At 35.4% G+C, this 26,906-nt stretch overlaps 2 protein-coding genes across 3 annotated transcripts in view; one reads left to right on the top strand and one right to left on the bottom strand.

The window, feature by feature from the left end:
- LOC121425012 (histone-lysine N-methyltransferase NSD2-like) overlaps nt 1-15,874 on the top strand; it is a 35,483-nt gene extending 19,609 nt beyond the window's left edge. The window contains exons 11-19 of the mRNA XM_041620943.1: nt 237-396; nt 1,074-1,282; nt 2,445-2,557; nt 3,430-3,576; nt 4,980-5,102; nt 6,135-6,393; nt 7,901-8,007; nt 9,721-9,931; nt 11,663-15,874. Coding sequence (XP_041476877.1) covers nt 237-396; nt 1,074-1,282; nt 2,445-2,557; nt 3,430-3,576; nt 4,980-5,102; nt 6,135-6,393; nt 7,901-8,007; nt 9,721-9,931; nt 11,663-12,501 — 2,168 coding nt within the window. The 3' untranslated portion in view covers nt 12,502-15,874. The remainder of the gene's footprint in view (nt 1-236; nt 397-1,073; nt 1,283-2,444; nt 2,558-3,429; nt 3,577-4,979; nt 5,103-6,134; nt 6,394-7,900; nt 8,008-9,720; nt 9,932-11,662) is intronic.
- A 4,597-nt stretch (nt 15,875-20,471) lies between these two features.
- Nucleotides 20,472-26,906, bottom strand: part of LOC121424716 (matrix metalloproteinase-21-like) — a 28,605-nt gene continuing 22,170 nt past the window's right edge. For both annotated transcript variants that reach the window (XM_041620466.1, XM_041620465.1), the window contains exons 4-7: nt 26,423-26,701; nt 25,741-25,983; nt 25,146-25,348; nt 20,472-23,644 (exon numbers count right to left, since the gene is read on the bottom strand). In XM_041620466.1, coding sequence (XP_041476400.1) covers nt 23,366-23,644; nt 25,146-25,348; nt 25,741-25,983; nt 26,423-26,701 — 1,004 coding nt within the window. In that variant the 3' untranslated portion in view covers nt 20,472-23,365. The remainder of the gene's footprint in view (nt 23,645-25,145; nt 25,349-25,740; nt 25,984-26,422; nt 26,702-26,906) is intronic.

Consider the following 26,906-nt stretch of genomic DNA (forward strand, 5'->3'; position numbering starts at 1 on the left):
ATGCTGGTTGAATCAGCATTAACAACAACAGTATATTATTGTGCTACACACTACACCAAGATTTCAATACTTCTGATTTATCATGCAATTGGATGTGTTACATATCAAAACCTTTATAGCAATGTCATTAGCTAAACTGCTATTTTAGCTGAATGGGCTGGGTTGGTCCAGGTTGGTCTTGCATCTTTGAGACATTTCTGTTTTCCATGTAAGACTATATAATGTTTTGTATGTAGGTGGTGATCTGATATGCTGTGAGAGTTGTCCTGCAGCATACCATCCTAAGTGTCTAGGTTTAGATTCTGTACCAGAAGGAAGCTGGTTTTGTAGAGACTGTGTCAACGGGAAGAGACCGCGCTATGGGGATATCATCTGGGTCAAACTAGGCAATTACAGGTATGTCCTCACTGATTACTCTTCATATCAGTTTGGAAATACTCTTTTATTTGTTGTTAAACCTTGATATAAATCATAGATTTTCTCAACCACTTCTTTTGGGAAAAATTAATTGAAAGGACTCTCTTCAATTAGTCCAATAAATTGCTTGCACCAATGAATGTACTTTATGACAGCTTACCAACTTGGGTGAGCATTTTCTTTTCTTTGGTCTGTAGTTTTAGATGTCAGAAAAGCTTCAATTGAGAAGTAATCTAGTATCCTAATTTTGACACCAAGTTGGTTCAATAGTGCTCAGAGCTGATGTATTGATCCTAATAATCAGGTTTCATAGAGACCGCCGAAGGTATTCAACCTCATAAGAACATTTATGCTGTGTTACAACTGGATAGATAACGCCAATTCTGTCCGTTTCAGGTAGCGGTCTTGTTGTTATCACAATTTCAAATCTATGCAGTGTCCAAATATGTAGAGCAAGCATTTTCCTTCTCATTGAAACCTGTCAATAGTGATCACCAAAGGAAGCATAAGTTCTTTGGACGTTTATAGACATGTGACTGCGGTAGTCACCTGATGCACCCCATGGGAACCTGCTTTAGTGGTCATCAGGCGACTGCTATAGGCAGGTAGCTGCTAACACATGTTTGACTGTAGTTTGATTTTTCCCTCTGTTTCAGATGGTGGCCTGGCCGTGTGTGCAACCCGAAGGATGTCCCTCAGAACATCCAAGACAAGACTCACATTGTAGGAGAGTTTCCTGTACAGTTCTTTGGATCCAATGATTACTTCTGGACCCATCAGGGAAGAGTCTTTGAGTACCAGGAAGGTGACAAGGGAAGCAGGGATACTGCTAACTCCAAGAGACTGGCTGCTCACTTTAGTCTAGGTATGGACACTCTTTGGAATGAAAATAATTTGCTTTAATATTGCGCTTTTAAAGATACAGAGCACTTTATATATTCATTATTACTTTGGCTATTGATCTGGCTTGCCCACATATGTTCAATCACCACTCCCTAGGGAGTATTCCAAGTAAGCCTTAAGAGACTGGCTGTTCAATTTACCCTTGGTATGGACTCTTTGCATTGTCAGGATGGGTTTTTTTCTTTGAAGATGTATGGTAATGAAGAATGAGAAGAGATATTTCGTTATATTCCTCACTTGCTTACGATAAAATGTTGACATTCTCAGGACATTTTTAGCAAGCTATGAGGGAGAGTAATCCATTGACCAAAAGAATACACATTCATCTTTGTTGGGTGTGTATACTCTGTCAAAGAACATTAAATAGTCTGTCAGTCTATATTTACTAATGTAATGTTATACCACGTTCACATTTGCTCTACGGCGGTCGTACGGAGAGTCGAAAACGGCCGTTCTATTCATTTTTACTAAAACCACCTTTATGTAGCTGGTACAATCAAATGTTAAAACGGCTGTTTTCGACTTGCCGTAAGGCCGCCATAGAACAAATGTGACCAAGGTATTAGTATGGTGCACCATTAAGATTGTGTATTCATTATATTGTTCAGTGAGTATGAAATCTTTCTCTGTGTACAAACTCCAGCAACCACCCAAACTTAAACATTAATTGATTTATATCGATGATAATGATTAAAATTATAAAAAATGATTATGATAATGATAATAGTAATAAAAATTACATTAAAAAAAGTTATGGTAAGTATTTTCTAATATATCAGTAGTACGCAGATATTAACTAACATATGTTCGTCCCCTTTAAAATTTGAAACAAGTTTTTAAGATTCTTATTAGCCAGTGTGATTTATTTTCTTAAAAATCAACATGACCATATAATAAGTATTGATGCACTGATACTCTGTATTTGACATTGTGTTAATGGTTTCTTAGTGTTATCATGTATGAATCTTCAGGGTCAATCAAAATGCCAAACCTTAAAATTTGTTTTGAAGCCCATTATCTTGCTTTATATAATACTTTTTGAACATATGATATGAAGCATGTCATACAATTTTGATGGATGATTTTGATGGATCGAAACTTTTTAATGTTTTTTTTTCTGCTAGCTTTGAAGGAAGCATCACAGAAATACAAAATCTGGAAAGAATCTAAAGAGCAGAAAATTGCTAAAGAAATAGAACACAGCAACAAGAAACCAGCACCATTCAAGTTCATCAAGGTTAGTAACTGAGTACACTTTGCTGCCCAACTATGGCAAAAGGAAGCAAGTGACACATCAGTCAAATCTGAGTGATTGTTGTTGTTTCTGAAACACCTTATGTATGTTGCACGTTCAGGCAAAGTTTGGGGAAGAAATGATCGCTTTATGGAAAGATATTGAAGAAAACATGCTGTTAAATTGCACTGACGCCTATGTAAATGACAAACACACATCGCTCATTTACAACAAAAGATACTTTCGTAACTTGCTTCCTTTTGCCAAAGTACGGCATTATGTATTCCATGGCTGTATCTTAATAGGTAGTGGAAATAGCTGAAGATATAAGTCACATCTTTATCAGAGATCTAGCATAAACATGGAACCCAGTTTTACAACTAACCGAGTTAGATAATGTGATAGGGGATGATGATGATTATGATGATGATGGTAGCATCGAAGCTGCCAATGCCGCTCCAGACAATTGCAATGTGCTCAAGACACCAGATGTAAATAATAAATTCTGCATGATACACATAGATCTGTACTATCAGACTGGCTCACAAAATGCCTATCTAATAGGGTGTTGCAAGAAACTTGCAATTGACGCAAGTCAGGTCCCAAAATCAATTGAATCATTTCATTGGAAATTTGCAATTGATTGATGTTCTGCTTCTTGGATCAACAAGTATAAATAGTTTTCATTTGGTTAAAATTGACCTATCACTTGTAGATTTGCACTTGAAATTTGAATTGATTGCAAATGTTTTCTTGCAACACCCCCTGATTCCTTACAGATTACTCATAGCCTTGTTTAACCTTATTTTACATTACATTCTTTGTTCATCCTATTGACACAGAACAATCTATTCATAATTTCTCTCTTTTTTCAGACAAATCGTCCTGTAGGTAATGTAGTAATGCCAGCGTTTGATATCACCCAATGTCAAGCTTGTGAATGTCGTCCTGATATGGAGAATCCATGTGGACCTGATTCAGATTGCCTCAATAGAATACTCCTCATTGAGTGCCACCCACAGGTAAGGTGTCTCTAAAGCCTGTTTGACTATGCACAGTTTGGATGTGGTCCCATACATGCTTATTTGTGTGTGGTGCATGCCTGGGGGGCCTCTTACTTTGACGAGTAGGTACCATGCGAGACCCCATAACACGTAAAAAGGATGTCTTTTTCAAGATAGGGCACGTTACGTACGTAACATGATAGGGTGTCAAAAACACTAAAATAATGAAAAAGTATCTGTTTTCGCTGGGAAAGCTACGTGTTTAGGGTCAAATTTGCAAGGGTGTAAAAAAATAAGACTAAATGTTTTTATAAAGGGTGTACTTTTGCTCCATGAGTCAACACTAGGTGTTTAGAGTACGATTTGGGCGAGATGTGGGAGGTGGGTCTGTTCTAAACCCAATGATGTGGGTGAATTAAGGTAGGCAGACGACCGACATCCGTGACGTTAAAAATATCGCTGTACTTGTTTAAGGGGTCAATTTAGGGAACTTGCCAAGAGTATCATTTTGTTTCCAATACTTGTTAAGGGTATGGTTTCACACGCCAATACTTGTTAAGGGGTGCATTTTCAGAAAATGGAAACTATGTGTTTAGGGTGCTTTTCGAGACCCCATGGTCGCGCTTGGTATCCACTCATCAATGAAAGTAGCCCCCCCCCGGTGCATGTGACCTTTGAATGAATTGGGCCAATCTGTTCTTACATTGATGATTGATGGTTCCATTGCAATACAGCATTATACACAGCTTTTCACTATCATTTCCATAGTTTCCTCCAGTATTCAAGTCATAAACCAGAAATAAGTTTAATCGTTGATATTTATGACTTTTATGATATTCCTCACTGCTTCCGATAAAATGTTGACATTCCAAGAACATTTTAGCAAGCTATGAGGGAGATTAATCCATTGACCAAAAGAATACACATTCATCTTTGTTGGGTGTGTATACTCTGTCAAAGAACATTTCATAGTCTGTCAGTCTTGTAATAAGTTTGTATTTTGCCTCATGAAACTTGTGTCTTCATTTTGTTTGTTCAATGTATTTCTGAAGTCAAGCATGTTTGCTTACTCGCATGACCACCTGCCATTTCCATGTGGTATTCCACATGTTTAGTCAGTATGTCATCATGATGATGATCAGAATGATAATTTTAATCGTAGTAATAATAATTTCTTTTATATCAAGCACCTTTACAGCTAGCTGTACACCACTAGGTATAACAACAAAAATGGATAGAGTAACCTAAAAAAATTGCAAAATTGTGATATTAGATATATGTTCAGAATACATCAAAACAGGTTTGTTTTTTTATTTTTTAAGAGTCCAGCATGAGAAAGTATTGACCTGCCTTGGTGCTGGTGTATGTAATAAGTAGCAGTGTTTCAAGCAATTTTTATTCATTTTTTTCTGTTTCCTTAGATCTGTCCTGCCAAAGAGAAATGCCAGAATCAAAGATTTCAGAAGAGAGCGTATCCTGATGCAGTTCAGACCAAGGTCAATCATAGAGGATGGGGTCTCTTATCTATGGTTGATATTAAAAAGGTTTGTACAAGATCAGCACACCTTATCAACAACTGTATTTTATTTCAAAACCTGCTATAAAGATTATATGCCTCTTTTCAAAGCAACTTTCCTTGCATTCCCCATTATTTTGTCTCAAAGAAATGTGAGGATTGGATTGTCTTCCATTGACCCAGGTGAGGTGAATGCTTCAGTGCCTATATGGCCACACAGCTAAGGCCAGGGTAATAATAGCAGCGCTTTGTATCCTCAGGCAAAAAATGCTCTATAAATCCAGCTATTATTATGTAAAGCCGCTTGCGAGTTCAATGCAGAAAAGATGCTGCTTTAGCTTTTAGCAAGGTACCTTCGATTGTGAAAGTATTGTAAAAGTGAAATTAAGTGTGCGATTGGTTTCATTTATTTCAATGGCACAGGTTTATAAGTTTTGACTGCACTCAGTGAAAAATCCATCTAGTTTCACAATTTATCTTTTTTTTTTCTTCTCAATGCTTCTGATGAAATGTTGACTATCTCAGAACATTTTAGCAAGCTATGAGGGAGAGTAATTCATTGACCAAAAGAATACACATTCATCTTTGTTGGGTGTGTATACTCTGTCAAAGAACAATTATATTGTATAATTAATGATAATACTAATATTGTCTCCTGCACATACATTGTTCAGCTCGATCACTTTAATTCCCATAAGCTCCAGTTGAATTCTCATTTGGTAGATAACGATTCTCATTTTTAACAGTCATCTGGATGAGAGTTCAATATTTTTCAAAATGTGATTGAGGTTATAATGAATGCACTCACGCTATGTCAGAACAGAAAATTTGAGTTCATCAGTCATATCTTTCAATGTTGTGCCTCACTTACAAACAGCTTTCTGGTCTCATTCCCCTTTCTTTTTCAAATGTTACTTCTACTGTGCATGAGAAGTTTGTGAGAAAAGTAGCCCTTGAAATAATCTACCATTGTGTTGGTATATTAATCAAGTTAAACCTCATAATGTGAGCAGAGATGTCAATCAAAACCACTTTTTTTATTACCCACAATCCTATGCAGGGCGATTTCGTCAATGAGTACGTGGGCGAGCTGGTTGATGAGGAGGAATGCAGACGTCGGATCAAGCAGGCCCATGAAGAGAACATCACAGACTTCTATTTCCTAACCCTTGATAAAGATCGTATCATTGATGCTGGTCCTAAGGGTAACCTGTCTCGATTTATGAACCATTCATGTCAACCTAACTGTGAGACCCAGAAATGGACAGTGAATGGAGACACGAGAGTCGGGCTCTTTGCAATCAGGAACATTGCTGCAGGTAAAATTTTCTTTTCTTTGGTCCCTTTGGTTTGCTGGATTAATCGCAACCTAATATTAATCTTAGGTTGAAAATGAAATCTGATATGCCTTGATGATCCATCATGTTATCACTGTAGGTTATAAGGTATTGTTATATAGCCCTCCCCCCTCCCTCCATCCCAATAGTACGATGATGGCTATGTTAATGATGATATCAGTCGTCCAGCTAGTTTCCAATTTTACGTCCTCACTGAAATTATGCCTCCTCACTGCTTCTAATAAAATGCTGACATTCTCACAACATTTTTAGCAAGCTATGAGGGAGAGTAATTCATTGACCAAAAGAATACACATTCATCTTTGTTGGGTGTGTATACTCTGTCAAAGAACATTCATGGCATAAGTTGATTTTTTGTCTCACCTGCAAAGCTGAGTGATACTATAGGCGCCGCTTTTCCGGCCGCAGCAGTGTCAACATCAAATCTTAACAAAGTTAAGAATTCTAAATGACAGCATTACTTAGAAAGCATATGGACCTTGTTCATAAAATTTGGACATAAGGTTAATCAAGTATTACTTAACATCCTGCCAGGGTTTCAGGTCACATGACCAAGATTGAAGTTCATTCAGGGTCAATGAACTTAGACCATGTAGGGGGAGTCAATATCAAAATCTTAACCTAAGGTTAAGTTTTTGATATGTCATGATAACTTAAAAAGTATATGGACCTGGTTAAAAGTATATGGACCTAGTTTGTGAAACCTGGCCATAAGGGTAATCAAATATTACTGAATACCCTGCCTGAGTGTCAGGTCACACGACCAAGGTCGAAGGTCATTTAAGGTCATTGAACTTTGGCCAAGTTGGGGGTATTTTTTGAATTACTATCATAACTTTGAAAGTTTATGGATCTGATTCACAAAACTTGGAAATGAGATTAATCAAGTATCACTGAACATCCTGTACGAGTTTCAGTTCACATGACCATGGTCAGACGTCATTAAGGTCAATGAACTTTGGCCATGTTAGAGGTAATTATTAAATTGCTGTCATAACTATCAAAGTTTATGGATATAGTTTATGAATTGTGAACATAACGGTAATTAAGTATCACTCACAAGTCTTGGGTAATGTGATCAAGGTCAAATGTCATTTAGGGTCAATGAACATAGTATTGTATCATTATTTGAATGGTGTTTTTGTGAATAATTATTTTATAGTAGTTTTCAAAGTCTGCACTGCTGCTATATTGAATGGCGTAATGCAGGTGAGACTGCCAGAGGCGCTCCACTTGTTTAGAAATTCTATGTTACAAACATCTTGTTTTCTATTAATGTTCTGTGTGATAATTGGTAAAGTAATTTTTTCTCATTTTTTTGTAGATGTATGTATGTTTTTAATTAATGATTTATTGACAAATTGAATAACTTAATTCTCAAAAGTCTAATGTCACATTTGTTCATACATGTACTTGTGTGATCTGCAGTTGAAAAATGTGTAATTAATACTCTCTTTTTTTCCTGAAGGTGAGGAGATAAGTTTCAACTATAATCTAGATTGTCTTGGGAATGAGAAGAAAAGATGTGAATGTGGTGCTTCAAACTGCAGTGGATTCATTGGGGTCAGGCCTAAGGTAAAACTATTATTCTTAAAAGTAGATTTATGCACTTTGTCAAAAACACTGTGCATCCTATAGCTGGAACCCTGCTATGAATGCACTGTGCATCTATTCATAGCAGCTTTCCCCGCATTCACCATTGTATTATCTATGGTGAAATGTGAGGATTTGTGATAGAAAGTCCTGGTGGGCTCACTGTGGGAAGGATGCTGGACTGACTTTGATAACTTGCCTAAGTATTTCTACTGCCATTCTTCACTACTGGGATTTATGAAATGGGGGGGGGGGGTAGTTCTACTCAAAGTCATAACATAACGTCTCTGGCTTTAACTCCGGTGTACAGTTCGGAGTATATTCTAGGAGTAAATTTGCTGAGTACTCATTCACTAGGTTGAGTTCAGCACAATATACAGTGCGTATCAAAAAAAAGTTTACACTTTGAAAAAATCCTGTAAAATTATACATTTGTAATATCCTGAAGATTTTTCCACATTTTAACGTTGGTACAGATCCATTCAAGCAAATGACGATATAACTATCGAAAAATATTTCCGCTTGAGTGAGCACCACTTACTTTTGAAAAGTTAGTGAAAAATGATTTGCGCAGAACGTTGAAATAGCTATGCGAATAAAAGTAAACCTTTATCATGAAGAACACGTCACTTAGCAAGTAAAATTGATTTGAAGATACTTTTGACCTCTTTCAACTTGTTTCCTTGCCCAATACACTTCGAAGAGTGCATTGCGCCCGCCCTACTCCCCCACACACCAAGGCCATCAAGATGATATTTGATTTACACTGAGCTGTGATTTACATAAAATGAATTAGGCTTGATTTTCATTCTGTTAATCATGTTGAGCTTGGGAAAAGTGTGGAGAAACAAGTATTAAATGAAATAATAAATGTCAACCCACTTTAAATAATAAAAACTTAGTGAAAAAGTGCAGGAGATGTCTGATGTAAACTTTTGTTCAGATTCAGTTATGTCCTCAGATCCAGCTGGCACAAAAAGGGTAAAAGTTGTCCTTACTAAGTGTTGAAATTTCAATTTGGGTGGCAAATTTGTTTAAAAATGCTTGAATGTATCTGTTTTATCTTAATTGACAAAAAGTGCAAGGGAAATGCAGGAAAAATGTATCGCAGGGTAAGTTTGATTTCGCCCTTTCCCCTTGACACTGCGTAAAAACAAGCATTTCTGCGAGCTTTACAAAAATGGACAGTGCTCACTCAAGTGTAACATTCTGTCAAAAGTTTTACTTTCATTGGATAGACGAGACCCAAACCCAAGATTATATGTGGAAAAATTACCCACATGTTGTATATTTTTTAATTCCCAGAGCTTTTTCAAAGTGTAAACTTTTTTTTGATACGCACTGTAGATGAATTTCTTGCTAAATGAATGCCATGGCTTGGGAATTGAACACTCTGACCATCAGACTAAAATACAGGTTTTAATCCCTTGTCTGCCATTCCCATGAAATTTGTGCAGGGATCGCTCTGTTCCAGTTAAGCAATGGTCAAACTCTGAACTTCATCCTCAGAATTTATGTCTTAGTTAAGTCAACACCACTATGATAGAATAGTAGCTCTGAACATTTACAAAGTATTGATATGTATATATTACATTTACTTCTTTTAGTGATTTGCTAAATTCACTAGAAAAAATTATATTAGCGAGGATGAGCATTGTAGCTTGATTTTTATAAATATTTTTGTCTCGTAAACAGACTGCTGCTGCAGCGGCTATGGAGGAGAGATCTAAACAAGCCAAAGACAAAAAGAAGAAACGGAAGAAGAACAAACTAGGTATCCCCAAGGTCAAGCATGAGGATTATTGTTTCAGATGTGGTGAAGGTGGGGAGCTTATCATGTGTGATGTCAAGACATGTCCTAAAGCATATCATCTAGATTGCTTAGGTCTACAGAAACAACCATATGGTAAGCATTTTGTACAGATTGATATCGATACAGATGTATATCAACTTTACCAACAAATATATATGTAAAGGCAGGGTATTGATGACCACACTGCCTTGACCACAGCATCTTGACCACTGTGCCTTGACCACAGCACCTGACCACTGTGCCTTGACCACGCAATAGAATAGATACATTCACTCTGTAAACACAGTTTATGCGAAACAAATAATAAGTTGCATTATTATTGAACAAAATTTGTATATTCTATTTTGCTTCAAACAGTATCATTATTCATTATGAAGATGAAATTATCACCCCCATTTTGAGTTTTATTCCTTCACATTGTTATGTTTGACTGAATTATGTTAATAACAGATTATCCAGTTATGTGCTTTTCAGTGCATTTTTTAAACCATGTTTTGTCTGTTGGCTTCATTTCAAAATTTGCTAAATACTGTGAGTTTTCTCCAGGAATTACTAGATTGTTTCAGACAATATGTTGTTGCAACCATTGCCGTATACAAACAAATGTTCTTTTAGTTCCTCAAAATGTTTGCATTTTTGATACAAGGTCTCAACAACAGCCCACAGATGACATGATTTTGACCTTGTTTGCATTACCATTTTTGTCTCACCTGCATAGCAGAGTGAGACTATAGGCGCCGCTTTTCCGACGGCGGCGTCAATATCAAATCTTAACCTAAGGTTAAGTTTTTGAAATGACATTATAACTTAGAAAGTATATGGACCTAGTTCATGAAACTTGGCCATAAGGTTAATCAAGTATTACTGAACATCCTATTAAGAGTTTCATGTCACATGACAAAGGTCATTTAGGGTCAATGAACTTAGACCATGTTGGGGAATCAACATCAAAATCTTAACCTGAGGTTAAGTTTTTGAAATGTCATCATAACTTAGAAAATATATGGACCTAGTTCATTAAACTTGGACATAAGGTTAATCAAGTATCACCAAACATCCTGCATGAGTTTCACGTCACATGACCAAGGTCAAAGGACATTTAGGGTCAATGAACTTTGGCCGATTTGGGGGTATCTGTTGAATTACAATCAAAACTTTAAAAGTTTTTGGATCTGATTCATGAAACTTGGACATAATAGTAATCAAGTATCACTGAACATCTTGTGCAATTTTCAGGTCACATGATCAAGGTCAAAGGTCATTTACGGTCAATGAACTTTGGCCGAATTGGGGGTATTTGTTGAATTACCATCATAACTTTAAAAGTATGTTGGTCTAGTTCATAAAACTTGGACATAAGAGTAATCAAGTATCACTGAACATCCTGTGCGCATTTTAGGACACATGACCAAGGTCAAAGGTCAATGAACTTTGGCAATAATGGGGGTATCTGTTGAATTACCATCATAACTTTGCCAGTTTATTGATCTGAATTTTGAAACTTGGACATAAGAGTAATCAAGTATCACTGAATATCCTGTGCAAGTTTCAGGTCACATGATCAAGGTCAAAGGTCATGTGAGGTCATTGAACTTTGGCCACATTGGTTGTATTTGTTGAATTACCATCCTATCTCTGTAAAGTGTATTGGTCTAGTTCATAAAACGTGGAAATAAGAGTAACCAAGTATCACTGAACATCTTCTGCGAGTTATAGTAGTTTTCAAAGTCTGCACTGCTGCTATGTTGAATCGCGTGATGCAGGTGAGATGTTTATCTCAGTAGTAAACTGAATTGAATGAACCTTCTATTCACCCCTCTGCAGGTAAATGGCAGTGTCCTTGGCACCATTGTGACGTCTGTGGCAAGGGTTCCGTCAAGCTATGTGAAGTGTGCCCGAACTCCTACTGCAAGCTCCACTCAAGCAACACCACCGTCATCATCAACGACAAGGTCTTCTGTCAAGAGCATGACCTGGAGGACATTGAGAAGATGGAGGACGAGAAGGCTCGGCTGGCCCTGCTCAAGATGGAAGAAGATCTCGCTAAGATGATGCAACAAGTCAAGGCTGAGGAGGAGAAGGCTGAGAAGAAGAAGAAGCGACACAAACATAAAAAGGAGTCCGGGGATGAGAGTGATAAAAAAAACAAAGACAATAAGAAGATGAAGAAGGAAGATAAATCTTCGGACGGAGGTGAAGTGGTTAAGAAAGAAAGAAAAAAGCATAAGAGAGACAAAGGGGATACGGATGAGAAACCGAAGGTTAATGGTATCCATAGTGATGAACCAGAGGTTAAAGTTGAGCCAGTGGAAATTCGGCCTGCAGAACCAGAAGCAAGCTCAGATCCTGTTGATGGCGTGAGCCTGATTACATTTGATGATGACGACAGCGAAGCGGAACTGGTTATCGATGAAAGTGTGGTTGAGAGAAGGACAACGGAGAAGAAAGCCAAAGTGGAGGAAGGTGTGGAGGTCTCGGGTGATGCACAGGAAGGTTCAAGTCATAAAAAGAAGAAAAAGAAAGAGAAGAAACACAAAAAGGACAAAGAAAACAAAAGAGACAAAAAAGATAAAGAAAGGGAGAAGGCCTCTAGGAGAGAGAAGAAACATGAAGTAACAAACACAGCACCTACAATGGTCAATGGTTCTCTAGAAAATAATTGATGAAATCAAATTATATATTATGTTTTCTTCTCACTCAGTTTTTTGGATTTTGATGAGGTAACCCCTAATTTTTTAATTGTCACAATCAATGCATTATTTGAACCATTTTATAGTTTGCTTGCCCTAAGACCCCTTCTTTAACCCCCTTCTCTCTTTCTCTCCATATTTTCCTTTGCCTTTTTCTTTCTCTATCTCTCTTATTCAGTTTTAGTTATTAAGACTGAAAATTTTATTTTTGCTTATTTCTTTAAATTGTATATTTTGCATTCAAAAGTCGCTTTTCTGTTTTATATTATTATTTTGGTCATGTATATTCTAATTTCTCACTTTCCCACATATTCTTAGACCACGCTTCTTGCAACCTGCACCTCGACCCCTCCCCTAACTTGATAATGTCATTGTAGTGTTAGTGATATATTTTCTGTCACCCTTTGTAATGATGCCAAATTCTGTTCGAAATTGAATGTCCATTTCAATAACAAGATATAGGATACAAAACGTGTTTATTAAATGTAAGTTTAATAATGTTTTCAAATCGGATAAAACAGGAATGGAATACAATGAAAGTCATAAATGTGTAATGGAGCATAAGTGGTGAAACTATATCCAGAATTATGTCTACATGGGCGATGATATGTTGGCCTAGGTAGGATTTCATCAAGACTTAATATTTTCAAATGATTTTTTTTTCAAATTGAGGTATCTAAGTGACACATTCTTTTAATTCGTTCCCTTTTCCATTAAAATAGAATTGAGTGAATAAATAGATTGAATTATAAACATGGGTAATACTGAATTCAGTTTATATCATTATGGTTGAACTATATACCATATATTTCATATTCTGTTAAATGGAAGTACAGTTATTCAGCAATATTCAGTTAATGATTTTGATTGTTATATATTTGAATACAATGGTTGTTAATCATATTCACAATGTGAATTATGTGAAACAGACATGAATTGATAATTATTATATTCTGAAGAACTTTCAAACAGAGAAAGAATTCAATTAATGGATTAAATCTGGTGATGATTTGCCAGAATATAAAAAAAAATTTTTTGATTGTGCTGTTTTGTTTATCAGACTTAAAATAAAAATAATACCCCCTTCCCCCCAAAAAAAGAAATTCTGATGAATTGAACATGATACTAGTAAAAATATCATTCCACTTCAATATTGTGCATATTACATCAGAATAATGTCTCGTCATGTTACTGATGACTGGTCTCATAATAAATCTTAAAACTGGTTATGGTGACCAGGGGGGGGGGGGGGGTTGTTTCCTTGTATATGAATACTGGGGCCCATTAAAAAAACTTAGCAATAACAGTTATAAGCTACTGAAATCATTCAGTTTGATTTGCTGATAATCAACTTGTATAAGAAGTGTTTGTGAAACAGGACACTGGTTTCGCATTGCAACATGTAGGAGCAATAGGTTCTAACCGACAATTGTGTACGGATGCTACGATCTTTGAGACTTTAAATTCTACTTTTCCCTCATCTTTGAGTATGGACGCATTTATTTTTGATTGAAGTTAGTTTCTTTGCTCTTATCCATGCAATCATGATTTGATACATTATGATGGGGATCATCACTGCCAGTAATTTTTTTTTGTACATCCTCAGAATCTGACATGATTGATATTTTGTATACCAGTGCCACTAAGCATGTTTTTAACATTGGTTACCATTCTACTCTTATTTTTGGTCTGTTTATATTTGTGTTGTCCATATGCTATTCCTCTATCCATTTTCTGTTCCTTGTTTCTTTCTTCTTTCCATTTCTTTTCTCCTCTTAATGGTCTCTACTCCCCTTTCTTTCGCTAGTCTTTCGTCTTTATTTTTTCTTTGCACTATCTCCCCATCTTTTATTTCTCTTCTTTCTTTACACTTTCCCTTCATCAACTTATTTCCTTCTCTTGTGCATTCCATGTTCTTTCCTATTTCATTTCACAGTCATTTCCTCTCTCTCTTTTAGATATATGTTAATAAGAGCCCATTGGTGATATATCACTGCAGGCTAGCACCCAAACATCATTCAGTTTCAGTTACTCTCAAGGTGTGTTATGTCGGACATACCTTTGTTACAAATTTATGAGAAATTTATGTTGAAGGATGCAATGTGATCATAAATGTATATTGTTTTGTGTTTCTTTGCTTGTATTTCATGAGAACAACTTTATTTTAATGATCCTCTGATGCAAACTAAATCTGATCACGTCTAAAATGATGAATTCTATGTATAAAACATTCTGGAGTTCTGGGGATGGTTTCACAAAGTGTTAGTATTGATTAGAATTCATGCTTATGTACCAACGAACACATGATGTTCATCACACAGTGTATGAACAAACCATAGCCCATGTTCTCTGACCAATGTGGTGACATGTTATAATACCACACACTAATCAGAATTTAAGAGTGATTTTTAGTCCAAGTTAAATCTTTGTGAAACACCCCCCCCCCCCCACATTTGTGTGTAATGGTGCTGAACTCTATTATTTTTCAGACTGCATGTTGTAACTGTAATATTTTCATTTTAGCGCACTGTCACTCCATTGTCCACATATGTTTATGATACTGTGAATTAAATGCATTTTGTACGAATTGATTAATTTTAAATGTTAATTAATTGACATATAATAATGAGCCATGCTGATTGTGGCATCAAAACGAGTATTAAGTGCATAACGTGGCTGCATTTCACTAAGATCAATTAAGTACAGGCGTGGATCCTACAGGATTAAACACAATAGTATTTTAGGGTCCATATTGTTTTTGCACTGTAGTCGGACTCTCAAAACTATATTTTTTTTATCTGGCTGGATCGGTGCCTGGTTAAGTCACATGCATTTCAAGTTTGCCCTATATTTTGCAATAACATGTAAAATATCTAAAGAATATTAAATTGTCTTCACTTGAAATAATGAATGAAATGATTGCAAAAATATATATGATTAGTCAGATCACTGGACGTGTTTCAAACGTGTAAAGCAAGATATCAATCAGAACAATTTTCTTTGTACCACTCCTCTGATATTACTTGACTGAGTGTAAAAGCTTAAACTCTTTAAAAATAATTCCACAGTACATGTCAATATATTTGCATGATTTTATTTTTCACTAGTGTTTTCAGTCCATCATTAGACCAAGTTTCCATCTCTACTTTAGCCATTGCTCTGCACACCAGGGTTTCAATAAAAGTCACTCTATTATGGTAACTGCTATGGTACACTTATTTTTAATTAGGGCCCTATTGCTTTTGGTAGTAACCGGAATTGTAGTCACTGTAAAGTTACCAGAATTGCACAATTACGTCATAATTACCACATTTGCAATGTAAGCCAGAATTGTCAGTGTGATATTTAGATTTGTTTCTTACCGTTGATATCCATATATTTTGCACCGAGGTCAAGTCTGAAATATTTGTCATAATCCATAAAGTATGAATGTCTGATCCCCTTTATGCGGGCCTTTCCTGAAATAATTTGTCTCTTTTCGTTCATATGAAATCCCTTTTAATCTATCATGTCTTGAGCAGTATACAAACAATGAATAACAATGAATGTTTATGAGTGCAGTGGACAGAATACTTCACGAGTTGAAAGATGAAAATATCCATTCAATGAGGCGTAGACGAGTTGAATGGATCATTCATTTCATCTTTCACCAAATGAAGTATTCTGTCCATTGCACTCATAAACATTCATTATTTGGTTTATATGACACTTCAAACTAGATTATTTTTCATAGGAAATTTATCAGTCTCGATGCAAAATATGATCATGCAGTGCGAGCTGGGTCTGTTGATTGTCACGTACAATTCCTTGCATGCAATGGACAAAATCGTATGGATCCAAAATTGCACGGTCGATGACGTCATTGTAAAATGGTCGGAATGGTCGATATCAAACAACCAATCAAATGCCAAGGATCTATCTAGGTGTCATAATTTGCAACGTTTCATTGGCCAAACAAAAAAGTTAGGTATTTTTATGGAATCGTCCACAAGGCTTATCAGTATCAAGGAAACATTTATTGTAAATTTGCTGCATATGTAGAGAAGATTCAAGTTGGATGTGCCTCATCTTTTTTTTTCATAAGTATTATTGAGAAGAGGATTTTTCTCCAATCAAAATTTTTATTTGGGGAGGGGGTCAATCCATTTACTGATATGAACACTGGCTCAATGTGGATCTGTATTAATGTACATTGCATTTTGCACTTTGGATTGAATTGGGAAACACAATATCCAATTCAAATTTCTAGGAATAAGGTATCTTTTAGAGACATGGAATGTCGATTTGATCTCATAACAGAATATAAGTACCTGGAGTTTGTATTTTCAATTTGAATTGTCAAAGTTATCAGAATGTATTTTTTAAGACATTATATATCTATGAGATCAGCAGAGTCTTATGGATATGCGTTTGTTTATCGCTGAAGTTGTAAATTTATCTGTGAAATAGCATTGGTATTTTAATTGAGCCTTTTTTTTCTTGTAATTTATTGTTAGTAGAGATTTATGATTCTGCTGCTTGCAAAGTTACCTGTTTGAATCTTTGAAGGGGATAGAGAGAAATAAATGACCAGTCAAAGAATTTGTATGGAAAAAAAATCATGTCAGGAGTTCTATTATGTTATCTTTTGTGTATTGAATGATGCTTATTTTTCTCTTTTATTTAACGTGAATTGTCTTTCTCTCCCATCCACTCTCTACATCTCATTCACTCGCCTCATCTTATTATCTCCCTCTTTTTTCTCTTGCACACACACTCTCTCTCCCATGAAGAAAGCATTCAGTCTTCTGAAAGATGTGTAGTACCACAAAATAGAGTAGATTTTTAAATTCATATTACTTGCCTTCTATTCTGATAATTTCACACAGGTTCATTTGAACCATTGTGTTTATTTGGTTACACTTCGTAATTCCAAAACACGGAAATTGCCTATACCTCGATGTTCGTTAATCCGAAAACGTAAAAGGGTTCATTAATCCGAACATTTGTGGCGTTATTCCGAAGGTTCGATAATCCGAAAACGAAATAAGGTTCGATGTTCCGAAGGTTCGTTAGTCCGAAAACGAAATAAGGTTTGTTGTTCCGAAGGTTCGTTAATCCAAAAACGAAATAAGGTTCGTTAGTCCGAAAACAAAATAAGGCTCGTTAATCATTACGTTTTCGGACTAACGAACCTTCGGAATTACGAACCTCATTTTGTTTTCGGACTTACGAACCTTTGGAGTTACGAACCTCACTTTGTTTTCAGACTTACAAACCTTCGGAATTACGAACCTTCGGAAATATGAACTTTCGGAATAACGAACCTTCTGAATATCCGAATCTTCAGAATAACGAACCTTTGGAATAACGAAGCTTCGGAATTACGAATGTATGCAATCTATTAAGGGTTTAGGGGACTTGAGCCACAAGAGTCTGAGGGGACATGCATGAGGCAATTACCCTTCTGGGTTTTCAACTAGCGGGCGGGAAGGAAAGGATGGAAAGAAATGGAAGACGAGAATAGAGATAGAGTCGTATTACTGTTTAATACTCTGAGGGGGTGTTGCAAGAAAACATTTGCAATCAATCGCAAATATTCTGTTGCAATTTTACAATTGATCACTTTTAACTGAAGCAAATCAAATTACACTCCTTGTTTCATTGAGCGGATTAGCAATCGCAAGTTTACAATTAATTGCACGGCATATGCTTGATTTCGGGAACGAAAATAGACTTACAATTGATCGCAAGTTTCTTGCAACGCCCATAAGTGATTTAGATTTTTTTTAAATGACGTCACCTTTGGGTTGTCTCCTAACCCCCCCCCCCGCCATAAAAACACTGGCGCCGCCCCTGTATCTATCTTGTCTCTCACTCGAAGACATACAGATATACAAAGAACATGTGCAATATAATTATATCATTTTATTGATAAAGCTCTTATTTTGTAAATAAAAAATACACGAATGGAGGACGGACACAAGAACAAGAAAAAAAAGTGTCTCTCGATTCACCTTTTAAAATCGTATAGAACTAAAAAAAATATAAACAAAATATATGTTTATATTATTCGGCAGTGTACAAAATATGAATATTTTAATCATGTGCAAAATACACCCGACAATGGTGGAAGAAGAAAATCTCTTTAAAATAGCGGGGTTAAAAGGTGATTTATATAGAATATTTCTGTAACATTTTCCAGTGATATAATTTTCTTAAACATTTAAAATAGCCATTAGAGTATCATTTGTTTTATTATTTTGTTTTACAATCCTCATGATACCAAATCGATGACCTTTTTTTTTCTTTTAAAAGAAAGTTTTTAATGATGACAATGATTTGTACCACCAAAGCATCCAGCAAAAAATAAAAATTAGACTTTACTTTAAAAAATGATTTTGATGAATTGTAAGTAAAAGAATTGCCGAACTAATCTCAAAAGGCAGTAAATTTAGCACATCAATTGAAAATTCCGATTATAATTTGAAAACTCTCAATAAATAACCTTCCTATGTTCAGATGTTTTACTATACAGGGACCAAAATAAATGGATATGTCTTTATTAACAATATTAACACTTTTTCATACATACTTTACATGTATATTCAAGGCACAAATATTTTTTGTTTTACGTTTTTATCAGGCAACACGAATACATACATCGTTAGGGTTTCATTCAAAGGTAAAACCTAACATTAAAGAATGAATGTCATACGATAACCAACAAATGCATATCATTTTACATCAAAATCTATCATTGTGATTATATACTGCTTCATAAATTGTACTTCGCTTAAATCTCAATGTACATTGAACAGGTTATCACACGACAAAAAACGCATATATACCAGCTATAATATAATGCGGTATACCTTTCCAATATTAACACTTTGTTGAAGATAAAAAGTCTTAAAATCGATTTCTTGTGTCTTTGATATCAATCTCATATTTAACCCTGTTCATGATGATTTGTGCAACACGACAACGTAAATAATTTTGCTGGTTGTAAGACATAATTAACATCATTGTGAATTATTCTTTACAACAAAACTGACGGTTCGAGATGAATCTATAATCATTAAAACATATCGTACACATTGGCTCAGTATACTATATTACATAGTTCATAAATTACTTTCCTGCGACATCATCAATGTTGATATTATCGTTTTGATATACATCATTATAAACAAAGAGGTAATTTCAGCACTTTTCAGTGGACTTTTGCTGTAAAATTGGTTACAAAGTATCTGATAAAACCGAATATATTGAAGTCTTTCATACAATAGATAAATTCGTATAGTTATACTGAAAATTAATGAATAGACTTTGCTGATTTTTTTTTTGTTTGAGCTGAAAGAGAGTTTTCATCAGAAAGATGTTTTCGCCATTTGATGCAGTGCCGTGTAAGGATGATTTCATTTACTTAAGTTTTAGGTTTCATAAAATGGCACAAATCAACAAATCACTGTTAAGAATACCCATACATTCCTGAAGCATTCACCAATTCTTCAGCCACATATTTTTTTAATACAAAGCAAATTTAGGAAAGAAGTGAATTCATTGTGTTTAACAAATTACCAATTTGTATTATCAGTATATTATAATCAATATCATCTAAAGCATTTACCACATTTTCAATCGTTTATTGTTACTATTATCATCATTATCATTATTATCATCATTATTATTATTGTCATTATTATTGTTGTTTTTATCATATTACCATTATCATCAGCAACTTCATGATTAATATCATCATCATTCTTATCTTCAGGATATAGATTCTGAAGACAAATATGATGATATTAATTCCTATTTTTCAACTTAACAATAATTTACAAAATTTTAATCGATTGTTAGGAAGCGCTTGTCAAAATCATTTTTAGTAATATCAATCCCAAGTTAACGTTTCTCGGTCAAAAACTATCCTTTAGTTAAAAACAGTATTTTATATAAAAATATGAACCAAATTTGACATTTTACAAATCTATCTTTATATCAAATTTGGTTTATATTCAAAAGGGTTAGATTCCCATTCATAGGAATATTATGTCGACCTCACTGGCAACTGTTCGAGCAAAAATCTGCTTTCAAAATCTACGTCGTCTCATTGTGTTGCATTTGCTTTTATATCCTATATCTGTGGAGATTTCAACAATTGTTGATGCCCATATCGAAAAGCTTATATTCAAACTTTCTATTTGGTAAATGGGTAAATTAGGTATTGAAATACAAGGTGTGTTTGGCTGATTTATGGGGAAATGATCGCTATACTTTTAGGGGATTATGAAGGCAGAATATAAGGTAGAATATAAAAGCGCATGCATGCTCGATGTCAGTGAGGTCTTTACGTACCTTTAAAAGCTTGACTAAGTTTAATAAACAAGCTTCATCTCCTTAAGTTAAAAACACAAGAAAATCAATAATTTAGAAATAAATAGCACACCTTAAGTTTTTCTTAAGTCAAAGTACAAGACTATTAATATAAAGCAGGTGGATGTCCGATATGCACCCACCCTTGTCATATATATTAGGATTAGTATGTTAAGACCTCTTTTTCGTTTAAAACATAATTCAATAGCACACTACAGTTTAAAAAAACAGTTGCAAGTCATGAAACATCATTAATAAATTAGTAGTCTCGTATTCACGCGTCCAATTTGTACATGGTTGTAAAAACGTCATTAGTAAACCTATATTCCAAAGGGCATTACGCCTGTGCGTCGTATTCCTTTTTGTACAAAACGCGCCCATGATTTTGTTTCTTTGAAACTGCAATTTAGTGTCATTTAGAGTACCATAAATCACCATGATTTTTGTTGATGCTGTTGTTTTGAAATATCAAAAGTTCCATTTGATGCTTTCTACAGAATCACGACATTCATTTCCAAATTAAATACCCAAAAAAACGGAGATGAAAAAAGCTGTGATCTAATCATTGTGTGGAGGGATTTTACAGACCTACCGATTTGAAAAAAAAAATTATTTAAACTTTGCTGCTTCGATATCTTATCATTCCTGAGTAAGTGGTAGCTTAATGATTATTACAGCTCAAGTATAGATATAATAATTTTTAATTAAACATCTTTCACCGTTGCAACAAAATTCGTTGCACAGAGGTGACGAGTAAGGCCCAAACGAATTTTGGCTATTTTTCTATTATCTACCGAATTTTTAATGACAAGTTGATATATACTTCGTTTTATTAAAAAAATATTTACATTGATATTTTTTATCAACATTTTTTTCATTTCAATTCATTTTGTTTTATTAAAAAAAATAATTGCATATTGGGGTTGTTTTAGTATATAAGTGATGATACCATATTTCATATTCAGTTTTTAAACCTGTTGTATCAGGACCATGATGTAAAAGAGCTGTGTTTGTCATGTTTATCCTGAATACATAAATTACAAAAATAATATCAAATGAATGAAACTAAATCCTTACCTAATCCTTTTTTAACAAGGTGCTTGAAGGTGTTTACCATTTTATATCTTATTATTCCATAGATTTAATGAGGCAAAAATCGGATCGAATTGAATACATCTAAAATGGTTTTGGAAATAATACAAGTGAAACTCAATACTAACAGGATTCGTAAAGCGTTTTTTTTTGCATGAGGATACAAAGCGCTGCCATTATTATCCCGGCTATAGCTGTGCCACCCATATAGCTACTGAAGCATTCGAGAAATTTCTTCCTACCCGCTACCCATTCACCTCACCTGGGTTGAGTGCAGCACAATGTATAACATGTTCACTTGTTATACGATCCTTATATCTAAACATCTATGAAAGTATTGTTTCACTTTATGGAAAAATGATAGGTATATAATTAATGAATATTGAATAATAAAATTGTACCTCTCTCAGAGGCCAGGATAATAACTAAGTTTGAGTTGAATCAAACAGATACAGATGAAATTAATCTGACGATTATGTAGCGGTGAAGTACTATTACACCTTTGGAATTAAGATTTTATGAATCATACTTGTAATTGGCAATTATTTATGTGAATATCTAAATGAACAGATAAAAATCTCATGAAAGTGATCATATATTTTCAATATAACCGTACCACACATTGTAGCGTTTTGAGACAGGAAGACAAAATATATGGAGAGAAAATAGAAATATAAATAGAAAGTAATAATTTACACGAAATATATTCCTGAGAAAATATAATGTTCAAATCTTTTTTAAGATCTTTTAAAGGGTACCTAACCAAGCAATACTTAAAAAATGAACTTGGTCAATTATTTACAGTTATGTATATGACACATTGGCTTCCTTATACGACTGATTAATACAAGTCATATTAAAAAAAATTATTCATAAAGAATGTTCATAACGGGAAAAATCAAATCCCATTGATAAACAGTTGGTGAATAATTAATACTAGACAAATAAATGACCTTAGCTCATTAAAAAAAGCCAAGTATCATTCGGTAATGACTTAAGTTTGTTTATAGAGCGATAAAATGACCGCAACCATTATGATTATAGGACACCATAGATACCTCTAAGAGGATACCCGAGATTGCAATGGTTGATGGCACTGTCCATTATGTGTTCTTAACTTCCACACTATTGGACAACCCCACAAATACTCAAACAAGCCAATCGCACACTTGCTGCCTACTTCGGAAGAATCCTTCAATCTGTTCCGATCGAGAGAACGCATCGAAACGCGTTGTAGTCAGATAGTATGCAACAGACCTAACGCATGCACACACGCATACACACCCACACACACTATACGCGCACCACATAATTTATTCCTTATACTCTACGACACGCGCGTACAACCATTCACAGAATGACAGGACACGCAATATATACGTTTCTATCATTCGACGTCACAGATGTCACGCCACCTGGTATCCCAGGAAGCGCGTTGTTTGACTCTGTTGTATATCGTTCTTGCTGAGGGGTCAAAGGTTGCATGCTCCCAGTAATAGGCACCCTTGAAGAAAAACAATTTCTTATGCTTGATTGAATAGTAAGCTGCATCGATATTGTCTTCTAATGGTGCAATGTAACTGAACTCGCCAGGGTAAGCAGTACTGATGGGCATTGGGTAATTATCCAGACAGCATCCACCTTCCTCTACGCTGTAGCCATAAACCTGTACAACGAAACATAGAGGGTAATAGTAATAAATATACAACGATAGTATTATATAATCATCTCATAACATTAATATACTTTTAGACCTGTCTTATTTCCTGCAAAAATATATCGAGGTCTGACGTCACACAAAAATCATAGTTGTAATATATTTGGTCACATGATGCTATTTGAACCAATCACTATACAAGATTCAATGTAGGTAGGATATAATAAAGCAATATTGACTGGCCTCGGGGCGATACGACATATATCGCCCAAACTAGATTTATATCGCCCGAGTCGAAGACGAGGGTGATATCAATTTAGTGAGGGCGATATATGTCCTTTCGCCCCCAGGGGCCCCCAGGCCAGTCAATATTGCTATTATTAACCAAATCAGGCATCTAGAGCAAAAATCGTTAATCTAGATATTTTTAATTTTAATAATGAGAATCTAGATTATCATGTTGAGTAGACTGGGCCTCTGAACTTTACCATTGTGACGTAATTGAAATGACGCGTCCCTGGCCTGGGGACGCAGTATCCAGCGTTGTCTTAACTTGATTACCATTATGACGTATAGCACTGCGCGGTTCAAAGACGCATGCAAAAACGCGTAGAATACCCGGATATTAGCGCTGCTTTTTATTGCCCGCTACATTTCCACGCAATTTCTCATTGACTTTCCTGAGCGGGCAATAAATTGGGCCCGTGGATAAACAAATGGAATTTTATTGACCGGCAATTTGATCCCAGTCTTCAGCAGGCAACAATGTTTCAAAGTTGCCCTGCTTAGATGTCTGATACGGTTAATAATACTAGTTATACAACGATGGTATTATCTAATCATCTCATAACATTAACATACTTTTAGACCTGTCTTATTTCCTATAAAACGGCAAAATCAATGTTTTTCAAATAATAATGTTGGAAGTACATGTAATAATTAGCCAAAAACAATGGGGCATATAAAGCCTTGGACATTGTTAGAAGGAATTGCTTCCGAAAGATATGCAATAAAGTGCATTCTTTGGGTACGGGTTAAAAATGATCTGTGGTAGTCTCCACCCCGGGTCTACACAAAGTGAAAAAAAACAAGTGCTACGATTGGTGACTGCTAACGGTAGATCAATATTCGTGTTACCAGTCAACACGAGTCTGAAATCAATTCGATTTGACAATGGCCTTGGTAAGCATATGATACGTTCTTACTGATAAGTCCCACAGAAAAGACATAAGACAGTCTTCTATTTGGTTGCTTACAAAAAATGCCTCTTAGCATTCATGAAAAATCATTCTCTTTCTTAATCAAATCCATACTGACACATTCGGGAAGTTATTTCGCCACTCTCATGCTCCAACCCGAAGCATTTAATCCGGGCGTTTCATGTCATCTGACAAGTTGTAAGATCTAAAAACTTTCCTCAGTATTCATTGGCTGAGAAGTACAAGTGTCCGACTGTCACTTCAGAGTGTGCTAGCAACTTTCACGAAACAGTTCCCAGGTGAATACGTACCATGCTTCCTTTGAAGAAGTAATAATTATTATCTCTCTTATCGTAGTAAGCAGCATCTATATTGTCAGGGATGCGGGTATCAGATCCAGGTTTTGCGGGCCAACCCTCCGATATGAGCCGACCATTTGCCGACCACTCAACTCCCTCGAAGGTAGTTGTGTAAACAGTTTTGCCTGCGTGGTTAAATCTCCAATATCGATTACCTGGAAGAAAATATAACAGAACGTAGTGTTATTGAACCCATTTATTTCTTCATTCAGGAAAATCAAGTACACCTTACCTGTTTGTTTTCTAGCACCTCAAAGCTTATTCTTCAAAGCTTTCCAGACCCAATTCGAATCACTATCTAGTAGACCAAGGTTTCTTCAAGCTGTTCTTAAGTTTCAATCTTTTACGCACATCTGGTGGCCCTTTCTTTTGCTATGATAAATTTCCATGTACCTGACTTAGAACCGAAGAACTTGTTCGTGCCGTTCGTAACCTTACGAAAGAGATTCATGATGATATATACACCCGGGAATGAAGGAGAACTTCAGATAGGTAAAAACCTATCCATATATGTTAAGTGAGAAACATCAACAGATCATTGGCTAACCTTTGAAAAAATACATCTCATCCCTTGGTTTATCAACATTTTGGACAACAGCGTCTAGGTCGTCAGGAACACCTCCGAAGCGGCTACTAATGAGCTTTGGTTCAGCATACTTGACCTCATCCCTAGAGTTGACATACACCCAGTTATATCTGTTACGAACGAAGTAGGTTGTGTAGGTCCACTGTCCTAACTGATTCATCCTTTTCCAGTCAAATACGGTGTCCAACGAGTTATTACAGGTTCCTGGTGAGTGGAAATCAAATCAAGCAAAGAGAAAAAGAGTGACGAATGATATGGAAAAGAGTGAAATGGCGGAAGAGGAAGAAAGAGAGAGAAAGATTGGAAAGGGAGGTAAAGGAAAGGTTAAGGTGGTGAGACAGGAAGCGAGGAAAAATAACGAAAAGAAAAATGATTATTTATACTCCAAGACTTTGCTACAACGTACAAAAATTGAATGCAAAATGGCAATTTAACTATATTCAAAGTTCACACCCAAACACAGGCAAATACAAAATTATTTACGCCCTTTTATTGCGTTTTGAAAATGATATATTTTAGTGCCATTGACTTTCCTCGTGCTTTCTTCTACAATATTAACCCCGAAGGGTCACATGCTACATGTACGTCGTAAATACTTTCCTTGACATGGTAGAATAATCATGGAATGCAGATTCATCCTTACCATAAATGTTCTGAACAGCAGTCTTTGTCTCGCTGTCAATTGTCACTTTTCCATCAAAAGTGCGATAGATAGGATACATGATGGACGAAGCATTTGTGCTGTGGCCCAACCCTAGGAAATGACCGATCTCATGTACAGCTACTGACTGAAGGTTGTAGTCTTGGTCAGATCGGTCAGTCCAGAGTTTATTTTCGTTGAAGAATATGTGATTAGTTGCCACGTCCGAGATAGCCAACTGACCTGATGACCATCTGTGATTCCCAAAGTCGGAAAGATCATCTAGAAATGGAAGAGAGCATCGTGAAAGTAACATTCGCTTTTGAGATGCCCTGAATGGTAACCATGACTTGACTTGCTTTAAAAAATATATATATCGAGATTTCTGCAAATACTATATCCAAGAGGAGGAGGTCAATGATGTTGGGGTATGTTAATTTTTAGTGGAATTGTAGTATGAATCTTAGATCGACTGATTCTTTATATA

This window comes from Lytechinus variegatus, chromosome 12, assembly GCF_018143015.1.
Source record: "Lytechinus variegatus isolate NC3 chromosome 12, Lvar_3.0, whole genome shotgun sequence".
In the NCBI taxonomy this organism is placed as follows: Eukaryota; Metazoa; Echinodermata; class Echinoidea; order Temnopleuroida; family Toxopneustidae; genus Lytechinus; species Lytechinus variegatus.